At 36.3% G+C, this 10987-nt stretch overlaps 2 protein-coding genes across 3 annotated transcripts; one reads left to right on the forward strand and one right to left on the reverse strand.

Annotated features, from left to right (window-relative positions):
* Nucleotides 1-696: 696 nt before the first annotated feature.
* Nucleotides 697-6623, reverse strand: LOC122530010 (ras GTPase-activating protein 1). 2 transcript variants are annotated; one of them, XM_043656615.1, is made up of 15 exons: nucleotides 6240-6617; nucleotides 5517-5698; nucleotides 5233-5414; nucleotides 4756-5153; nucleotides 4538-4683; nucleotides 4146-4479; nucleotides 3591-3934; nucleotides 3330-3521; nucleotides 3085-3234; nucleotides 2953-3001; nucleotides 2652-2870; nucleotides 2348-2580; nucleotides 2126-2267; nucleotides 1907-2047; nucleotides 697-1826 (listed from the first exon to the last, which is right to left on the reverse strand). In XM_043656615.1, the coding sequence occupies exons 1-15, from the start codon at nucleotides 6285-6287 to the stop codon at nucleotides 1749-1751; spliced, it is 2838 nt and encodes a 945-aa protein (XP_043512550.1). In that variant the 5' UTR covers nucleotides 6288-6617; the 3' UTR covers nucleotides 697-1748. The 2 variants fall into 2 exon arrangements, with proteins under 2 accessions (XP_043512550.1, XP_043512551.1); XM_043656616.1 differs by lacking the exons at nucleotides 697-1826; nucleotides 1907-2047 and having other exon boundaries at nucleotides 2169-2267; nucleotides 2343-2580; nucleotides 6240-6623.
* A 195-nt stretch (nucleotides 6624-6818) lies between these two features.
* Nucleotides 6819-7573, forward strand: LOC122530013 (protein kish-A). The gene is made up of 3 exons (XM_043656620.1): nucleotides 6819-6962; nucleotides 7122-7237; nucleotides 7305-7573. The coding sequence occupies exons 1-3, from the start codon at nucleotides 6960-6962 to the stop codon at nucleotides 7408-7410; spliced, it is 225 nt and encodes a 74-aa protein (XP_043512555.1). The 5' UTR covers nucleotides 6819-6959; the 3' UTR covers nucleotides 7411-7573.
* Nucleotides 7574-10987: the final 3414 nt, after the last annotated feature.

Below are 10987 nucleotides of genomic sequence, written 5' to 3' on the forward strand. Positions count from 1 at the left end.
CTCACTCATTTGAGTAAAATTTATACGTTTTTTTAGACAATAATTGAGCGCGTAACTACCCAAAAATAATTTCGAGCACGACTACTATGCCTAGAAAAAATACGACCACAGAGTTAAAATTCCGCTTGTACGATCGTGTCTCCTGTCTGACTGAATTTTGAACAATCAAGGGTTAAATATTTTGCTAAATAATTTAAATAGTAATTTGCAAATAAAAACGCGCAAATTTGTAATACTAGCTTTTTCAAACATTGAGGATGTGTATATATAAAATTGCACAGCATAGGTGTTATTATGTAGTCAAATTCATAATAAAACTGTGTACAAAAAGTGTTCTTTATATTCATTCTGTCTTGAATGATTGTCTTAAATATTAATTATAGGTCATCTATGCTGTTTGGTTTTATAAATTGAAAGAGCAATTGACAAATCGTTGTCTAATCAATTTTATTCTTGCTGTGTTTATACGTATATATATATATATAAATGACGTTATTCAAATCAAACGGTACTAAAATATTGAAAAATTAAATTTTTAAATCAAAATTTATGCGTCTTTATCATGTGTAGTATATTTAATGTTAACTTTAATATTGACGCGTGTTGAAACAAAAATCAAACGCGTAAACTCACTGTTTAATATTTTTTTATTCTTTTATTCGAAACACATTATCCAATAAAATAATATCATACATAATAAGTACAAATTATAAAAAGCAATGTTTCTTTTTTATAAACATATTAAAATATTCTGATCCAATAGCATATATAGAAACGCAAATGTAAAAGAATATGATTGAGTTCCAATGTTCACAATATGTTCAGTATAATGTTTCACATTTAAAGTCGGAGCGGAAAGTAAATTTGTAACAGTTCGATATATTTAATACATTATTTAAAATAGCTTTATTCAAAAACATATACTTCATAATCGTAACATAGTACCACCATTTATACATTAATCCAATACTGGAACACACATTTTAATGTATCAAATGTTATTGTGCATATACATCTTAGTTTTATAACTTGATATTTAATATATATTTTTGTTAACAGATTTTCTAAAAACTTTTGTATTAACTGACTAAGATCTTAAATTTAACACAATATTCGTCATTAAATGGCGGTAACTATTGCAACGATATAAATGTAATAATTAGTTTATAAAACAATTAAAATTAATAAAAAGTCATTTATACATTTGAAAAATGTAGTTTTTTAATCTGTTTCAAAATTATCATTATTTGTTAGAAAATCAATCAAGTTAGCATTTTTTTATTTTAAGAAATTGGGAAACTATATGTAGAACACACTTTTTTTTTGGTTTAATTTGCATTTATTTTCGAGCACCTAGGTAAATATAAAATCGTTATACGCCTATATGATTTTGTATGTAACTATCAGTTATCACTGTCATGGTACTGTTCACTATACGTATAAGCTATCTTCTAATTACATACGAAACGGTAAATATAGGCTTGTGTGTATACAGTAATATACATATATATATATATATACACACACATATGTATATATGTATGAATATATGCGTATATGTATATATATATATATATACATATATACACATGCACACAGTAATATATATATATATATAGACGTCAGTCTGTACGTTTAATTACTTAAACCACTTAAGAGTAATTATTAAATACTACCGTGTATCTGTCATCAAATCTTATAAATTGTTTTGTTACGTTTGGCATTATTCATGGCGAATGGCTTTAGCACTACCGTATCATTTCCATATATTTTTGCTTGTGTTTACTTAACATTTCAGTCACGGTTACCAATTGCTTTATTGTTGGCTATAAAAAATAAATATTCATTTACAAAGGAATATTTATATGATTGTAACGTATCCGAGCATGTAGATTTTGAAACGTACCTGAGTTTTTGATAAAACTTGAAGTTCTTTTAAATGAGAAACACAAATATGATGCAAAGTGGCCAAATCTCTTGCAGTATCCGAAACGCAACTTCTATTTCTTGGATCTGCACCTTCAGATTCTGGTTTTTCAGTTACGTTCTATAACATGAATTCAGATAATTTTAAATTTAAGTTTGATCATATATCATAGGCGATTACGATTAAAATACTACTTACAGACAACTGATCCAGAAAAACAACCATTCTTTCTTTGTTTTTGAGAATAAATGGATTAACTACCTCCATATATGGTTCCTTTCCGCCAAATTCTACCAAATTAGCCAGATTTTGTAAACATTTCGCAACCATTACTAGCGATCTGCAAAATCATTTAATGAGAATTAACAAGCAATTTATTCAATTACGAAATTTCTTACGTTTAATATAGACCTACCCTACCTTGCAGCAGCTGGAGGTGGTGGTTCAGCTATTAAATTAAATGACCTAGGATTTAATATGGCAGGGCAAAGTAGGCGTAAAAATATAAATCCACTGACTACTCGCGTTCTGACTAGTCTTTCATGTGGCCACTTGGCAACAACTGCTCTTTGCAAACATCCACAAATATATCTCAAGGTTCTTGGACATGCATCAGGACTTGTAAAAATGCTTAACGTCACTTCATCTAAAACCTAAAATAATATCGATTGTAAATTGCACAATCATTTGATATACTTTATTATTAATCTACATTCATATTTACCTGCAATAAAAATTCCGCGTTACTGCACGCATCTTCCGGAGAATCCATTTTTGTTGGATTTAGTTCACAGCTCTGTTTACTTTCAATTAATTTCACTATGGTGTCACGTAAAGCGGCTTTCAAAAAGGAGGTACAAACTGACTTCATATATAAATCCATTAAAGTAGTCGTAAGGCTAGCAGCTCTAAAAAGTGTTGGTGTTTCATCTTCTTTGTCCACCTAAGTAAAGCAATATGCATCTTTAGTAAGGAAAAAAGAAAAAAAGAGACTTTCCATTAACTATAAACATAGATACACATACTTCCGCTTGATTTAATGATCTCAAGAGATCTGCTTCTTTTCTTTCATGCCTAGACAGATACATTGTTAATTGAATATAATCTTCTTAATTGAAAGGAAAAATACTTAGTAAATTGTATATTTTTGTTTATACCTAAATATTCTAAGTAAACTATTTGCCAATGGTACTCTGTCCAAGTGACACACATCTGCTAATGCCCTAACAACATGCAGTTCTGGGTCCAATAGTAACTGTTGCAATGGACTATACTCTTCAGGAGGCATCGCTAAATCGTGCCGGTATCTGCAATGTGACAAATACGTGAAAGATAACAATTCTACGGAAACAATCGATACCCTAAATATACAATATGTTAAAAAATATTTTTACATTTCTACCTTATTCGTAAACGAAGTACGCCCCATTCGCCAATCGGAGTGAGTCCTGACAATGGATACCATTCATCCATTTCTTCGCCGTTCGTCAAACTTGCCAATTCGACTGTCAATTCTGCCACTTCCGTATCTTTACTACGTTTTCCTTTATTATACAATGTTAAGGAAAATGACATAACATCCGGTGGCACATCCCTACAAAATCATTTACGGTAAATGTTAGTTAAACGCGCCAATACTTAAAAGGACAAATCATATACATACTCTAAAATGAATTCTTCATCCCAAATTGGATGTAATCCAGTCTTAACTTTTGTGCGAGCAACTTTTACATTATTTAGAGCCACTATTATGAATGGGTTTGGTACTAATTTATATGGAAGTCTATGAGCGTCTAAAATATGCAGATGTAATGAACGTAATTCACGAAGACGAGCAACCTTTGGCGCACGAGTAAGTTGTGATACACATAATGGTTTCAAGGCATTAATCCAGTCTAAAGCATTCTCGGAATTCGGAGCAGCCAAATATGTTATCGTGGCCAAACATGGTAAAGCACGTTCAACTAATTGAAAGCAATGAGGTCTATCGAACACGCTTTCATGAACCTAAAAAAACTACATCTCAGAAACGAACATTGACAACAATTCGGTTATTATAACGCTTACGTAACAAATTTTTTTTTGTTCTGTACACACAAGATAAACTGCCAGTGTTAGTATAATTACATACATATATATTTCAAACATAACACGGTCTGAAAACTGACACGATTATATAGAAAAATGAAGTTTGTTTCGATTATAAAATTTGATCTACCTGGTATAAATAAGCACAGCTTAAATCGATAAGACCTTTAGGTTTGGTCCTCTTCGGATTGTCATACAAATATAAATGAGTATCAGTTGCATCTACTAAAAGTACAAAATACAATGCTTTCCACTTTTTATTCTTCTCTGATTTCTTTTCTAAATATCCTTGCATTTTAATTCCCTTGTTTTTCTTTGCTCCTGATTGTTCACGACATTCTCTAAGAGTTGCGTATATCTTTTCCGCATGTTGCACCTCTCTATTGACCCTCACGCTACCATCAGGCTCAGTCACCATCGCTTGAACTAAAGTGTGACCTTCGACTATTTGTTCTTTCCGATATCTGGAAACAATATTTTCGTATACTATAGTTTCAAAATTCAAAAAAAAATGTAACATACCTGTTTATAACGGCATCAAGACATTCAAAAGTTCTACCGCCCATGAGATAACGTACGCCTTTTTTTTCAATTCTAAATCTTTGAATTTGATTGTTTATATGAAAAAAAAGCGAATAATCTCCAGGACTATTGTCCGAAGGTCTGACCTGAATAACGTCAAAAAAGACAACTATTATTTTCTATCGTTCGAACGTTACAAGAAATAACTTGCAACTTACCAAGAAACTGCCAGGTCCTGCCTTCACCAACATGTCAACAGCCTCACTTTTAGTAACATTAGGATGAAACCAGGAAAATACAGTATTAGGATCAATGGAATCATCCAAATCCTCTACTAATTCACGGAATATTAAACCTTGTTCACCAGTTCTGTGAGCAGTAACCCATAACCAACCATCTCCCATATCATTATGCACAAAAAATATGTCACCCTTCTGGAAACTCAACTCATCCGTGTCAGGCATTTTTGTGTATGGCAGTATCGCAACTATTCGTTTCTTATCATTCACTGGTTCAGGAGGTGGAGTAGGATGTATAAGTCTCTCTCTCTTTAGAAGATCAGAGCAGTGAGTATAATATGCGACAAGATCTGACAAGCTGTTAAACTGTCTGCCTCCTATAATCAAATGCCCACATATTACCTCAAAGATCAATCGCAATTGTAATTATCCGTTTTATTTATAGATCCACCGTACCAATATAATAATCTCCACACACAGCTGTAATTCTAAAATGATTAATGCCAGTTCTGCCCAAATAGGACAACACATAACTTCCAGGCTTCCTGTCACTCTCACGTACTAAATAACTACCCATTTTACTTGCGTCCCACAGTCTTTCCTCTGCAGTAAATCTATCTAATCTACCGTGATACCACCTGCAAATTATTCACATATTAATCATTGCATATTTCTTTCACATTAGTAGATGTAACAATGATTTTGTAAATAATTAAAATCTTCTTAGTGTTAAGCCTTACTGATTTTCTGGAGGAGCTGTTAATAGTGTCGCATTAGCACTATCATGTTCCTCTGTGTCTTGAATATCATCTGGTATATTTTCCAGAAAAGGATCAAATTCATTTTCCGCATTCATTGATTCATTCTGTCCACCATCTTCACTACCAGTGCTAGGGGAACCTCCTTTGCTATTGTGATCCATCTATATAAACATAATTGTACACAAGTAAACATACACTTGCTATCACTTCGCGCATAAATTTCGCTTAATAATTTTAAATTGTTAATAATAATTTTCAATAGCAATTGCAATTAAGTATGTAAATGACAGGATTCTTCGTTGCAGGATTACTTAAATATAATCAAACAGGATAATGTTTTTGTTTTTATAGTATCACGTTATGCATCATGTTACTCTAAACACAATATATATTTCTGTCAACAAGTATCATGCACCAATATACACTCATATATTCTTGCATCCATGGCTCTTTTCTCTTTGAACAAACGTAAAAACTTATCAAAAACATGGTCTACGAATAATATCGCAAGCATCTTTCCATCGAAAATATCTGAAAAAATAATCGAGAATCTACGGAAACTAGTAACGTGGAGAGCAAATCGCTAAAAATTTTCAAATCGTACGATCACAATCGACTTGTTCTCATCGAGTTGTTCAGTGGATTCTCGACGACAATGCGATAACGGATGAATAATCCACGATGGATAATACACGTACGTACCTTAGCACTGTTAGACACGCTCGGTCCTCCACGCACGAATTCTGCCATTTCCGATTCACATACACCCGTACACGCACACGATTACGAAAAAAAAAAGTCGAGAACTGTTAATTGAACGGCATCCGTTTTATTGCGATCCCCCTCGGTTATTTACAAAAGGTAAGCTGCTATTGATACAAAATGTATTGACGTTTCTCGGCAGCCATTTTACTACCATGCACACGCGTTGATCGCAGCAAGTGTAGAGAGGCAGCGAATCTCATTTGCCGTGCGAAGATTTTCAAACGTCTCGAAATGCCGACGATACGTCTCCACGGTTGTCCATTTATCGTCTAACTCGATGATAACTTTGCACGTTGAACCTTCTACGTTGATCCTCTCAAAAGTAGTCTTTTACAAATAACACGCCATTGACAATGTATTCATGTAGATGTCTGATGTCCGGTAATGGCAAATTGTTAATATCTATTACGAGGTACATTGTCATTAGTTTTTCTTCCGTAAATTGTGACACAATGTCGACTGAATTCAAAGTGGAATCAATTTTAGCGAATATTGAAGTATTCGTTCGTCGAACGATAGTTTCTCTTTTCGCGCGTTGCGTATTCACCTTGTGTCATGGCAGAAAGTGTTGATGTTCATACGTCAAAGCGTGTGTGAGCTCGTTCAAATTTCGTACAACAATTTTACGAAACAGTACATCATCACTCGCAAATCGTAATGGTAAGACGATGGATTTCTCAAATTTGTCATTTATATTCTGGATAATTGAACACGTAACTGTGAACAGCTGCTAACTGTTATCATAACCTTAAAATTATGTTAGAGTGCATTAAATAGAGGACAATTTTTTAAAATCCATTTACGGGGTTGGACGCGTAGTCTGCCCTATTTAATTTTCAGAGCTTGCTGACGGTTATTTTGTTATTGATATGTACCTGTACTTATGTTAGATCCATTGTGCCCAGTTTATTGGACAGCCGGTTAGGAAAAGTTGGGTATGTATACTTTGATGATTTTAACAGACATGTTTTATCCGCATCAATACTAATACGAAACGATTAGTTTTCAAGGTACTCTTTGGAAGTGTGCTAGGATTGGCGAGAGAAAAAGTCCATACGTGGCAGTGGGTTGCCTTATTATGGCTTTCAATATCTTATTTTGGTCCTGAAATTCACATAGGGTATACAAATTACTAGAAAAGGAAAAGCTATTTTAATCAATTGCATGTAATTTTTTTCTATCGATTATAAATGTAATGAATTTTAATGTAAACAAGCCTAAGCTTAATACGAAATGAAGGGAAATAATTAACATCTCTGCTATCTGCGTTATAGTATGTTTTATTTGTCAACATGTTGGTTTCTCCAAAGCCTATATAATTATCCAATTTGAGCACATTTTCTCACCATATTTTCATAATATACTTTTTTTTTTTTCTTCTTCTATAAACAACAACGTTCTTTTATCATAGTTATTGTAGAGTCGTTATATTGAGCAGTGTTTTATGATATACAATATTTGTTAAATAGATATATTTAACATGTGTGTTGTCCTGTTTATTTCGCGGATATGCTACTATTTCAATGACAATAAACCACGCGTTGTGACTAAAATTTGTACTCTGTAATAGAAGACATTCATGATAGAGTAATAGTACCAGAAGAAAGCTTCGACACTCCTGGTTTGAAAATTCCATCTGTCGAAGAACATCAAACCTTTCTAGTCGCACCATTTCGCACACAGATTGTGATTACAGAGTAACATATGGTTGGCGGTTTTGCGAGGAGCTGTTGGAAAATGATGTAAAGTTACCATTTGTCAGATAAACGATTATTGTCGATTCCTTGGGAAAGAAATATCTTCTCGTTGATGCGTCATCGTCAGAGTCGAGTCGTCGTTCGTCGTTCGTCGTTCGTCGTTCGTTAACTATTGAAGAAACTGTTTGACCATTAAGGAAAAGAAGGGAGAAGAGAGCACGTACATGAAACGTAGGAAATCGGAATTGATTGATTCCTCGCAGTTAACCGCACGGATTACATTTATAATTGTGGTCTCGTTGGCATATGAGGTACGTTACTTGCCTACGGTACGGGTAATTAAAAAAATACGTAAATGAAGAAAAGTCAGGTCTAGTATTCTTTCTAAAATATATAGTACTATAGGTACTATACGCCCTACGGATATGAATCTTAGATATGACGTTCGTTAAGATGCCACTTACGATCTCAGTTCACTCTGTTACTCGTACCGATATAAATAAAGATATTATCTTATTACCCCTTATCACGTAAAAATTAGTATGCTAATTATTTGTCTGTGTGTTCGAGTACAATCGAATAGTTGGTTACGGGATCGTGGTGATTCGCGAAAGACCGCGAATCATGCGAAACGTGGAGACGTAATCAATTAATTTGGGTTGATGGTAATTTAGTTATTATCATCATAAAGTTATTTATAAGGGATGTTCATTTGAATTGGATCGCCACTGCCATTGTTGAAATAATTACGAAGTGTTGGGTAATCGATCGAAAGTATCAATTTTCAGTGGTTTAATTTTTTTTTTTTTTTTTCTGTCGAACTCGATGATCTCGTGAATGACACTGGTGGCCCACTTGAGATAGACACCCTGCATGTGTAAGGCTTTCGACGCTAACGTTATAAAAATTACATCCGCAAACTCCCTAATAACTCCACAAATTGGAAATAATAATCCCAACCTCGGGGGAGGGGACACCTCTCGTGTGTGTGTGTGCCTTTCGTTTCGTTCGTTGTTAAAAAAATACTCGACAATTGTTACATTTAGTAGAGTTCAACCAAAGAACACACCTCGCTCGCGACTTTGCTCTTCTCTTTTTCTCTCTCTCTCTCTCTCTCTCTCTCCCCCCCTCCCTCCTTCGGCGTTCCAAAACGGATAAAAGGGTCGTAAAAAATACATTCGTAAGCATTTATCTTTTTTTAAAATTCGCAACAGTAACTCGCCGCGGGCAAAGTGTGTCGACCGCGGCGAGAGAGAGATCGGTTTTTTGTTCGCTGTATCGTCGCTAATTAATAAGTAGCAAGTACTTATCGGCGGTTCGTCCTGATGAAACGCAATAAGAACTCGCTCTCCCGGGGAATCGCGATTTCCCTCCTCTTTGTCGTTCGTTCGGGGAATGTCGTAGTCGAGCGAGCGCGCGGTATCGTTTGGCTGGCCAGCGACTCGCTGGTTCACGTTCACATTCGCTAGATGTCGTTTCAACCCGTGTTCAGCTACGCGTGAACCACGAACCAACAGCTCTAGCTATTTTGCTCGCTCTATAAACGCGTGTTACCAGGGCTCTAGCCGCGTACGTGTATACCTACATGCGTGCATACACGTTTGCGCGTATATACGTTCGTTGCAAACGGATTTTTTTTTTTTTGTTTTTTCTTTTTTCTTTACCGTAGGGCGAGAAAGAAGAGCAAAGGGAGCGCGTAAACCCGCGTAAACCCGGCCGTGAGTCCCCTCGCGTTGGCACAGCTCCTCACGTTCGGCGTTTCGCGGCTCTTGAACAGGTTTTTGTCTTTGATGAACGGCGCCCGCGGGTCCACCGTTGTCGAGGTGGTCACGTGTTTGCTGTAAACGATCCTCGCGGTGCTCTTCTGCATGGCCGGCGTGCTCATCTGATGCAAAATCCGATTGATCGTCGTCACTTGGGCAAACTTCGACCTCCCCTTGCTCAGCTTGTTCCAGCTTGCCGAGGTGGTCCGGGTGGGCGAGGTTGCTCGTTCGATCTCTGAGAACAATTCGTCTGTATATAGATACGTATGTACGTACGTACGGTGCCGTGCTATGGAAAGTGGGCGAAAGAATCTGACCTCGTTAATCTAGAACACCGCCTGCGAGAGCTCGAGACCTTTATCAATCTTTCGACAAACAAGACGTCGTCGTCGTCGTCGTCGTCGTCGTGGACCATAACGAGTGACCGAACCGTATACAATAATTCGTCGCTTTCTTTTTTTTTTTTTTTTTTTTGAACTTGTCGCAATCAACTTGTCATTTGTTTCAAAACTAAGAAAACGTTGCAATTTGGGACAAAAAAATTCTCGCATTCCAGCGCAAAAAGTTAACGAAAACGTAAAAAATAGGTTATAAGTGCGAATCTGCAAGTTATACATCGATTATAAATCCTCCTCCTCAATCGCTCGTTTCATGAAATCTCACCTTTTTCTAAACTTCGAAGCGAAGTCCAGTTTCAACCGCGGAATCTCTCCGCTACTTAATTCCCTTTTCGTTCTTCTGGATCCAGAGAATCAGAAACGGAAGGGACGAAAGAAGGAAGGATGGCGGTAGGAAGGAACGAGCGAGGTTCGACACGACGGTCCCTCTCTCGGCTGGCTATTGGAATTCACGTACATTAATATCACGCTGGGTTCGCAGGGACTTGGTCAAGTACGCGAATCGTAGACAGCCGGCCAAAGTGAATACCTAGTCTGAGCGAGATATTCGAAAACTGCCCGATTAACGATCCGAAAGTGCCTCGGGCCAAGATTCAAAATACCTCGGACGGAGGGGGGTTATATACGCCCTGGCGTGCATTCCTATGGCGCCCCGTGTTTCGGCCAACACAAGCTTCCGCCAGTCTTCCCTCGCTCTCACCCAGAGAGAGAAAGAGAGAGAGAGAGAGAGAGAGAGAGAGAGAGAGAAGAGAACCCCATGAAAACTTCGGGACAGCGCGTCGCCCCGATTTGCATCCGCCCATCGAGAATGGTAATTAAGGGCGAAG

The sequence above is a fragment of the Frieseomelitta varia genome, unplaced genomic scaffold (genome assembly GCF_011392965.1).
Source record: "Frieseomelitta varia isolate USP_RPSP 00005682 unplaced genomic scaffold, Fvar_1.2 scaffold_320, whole genome shotgun sequence".
In the NCBI taxonomy this organism is placed as follows: Eukaryota; Metazoa; Arthropoda; class Insecta; order Hymenoptera; family Apidae; genus Frieseomelitta; species Frieseomelitta varia.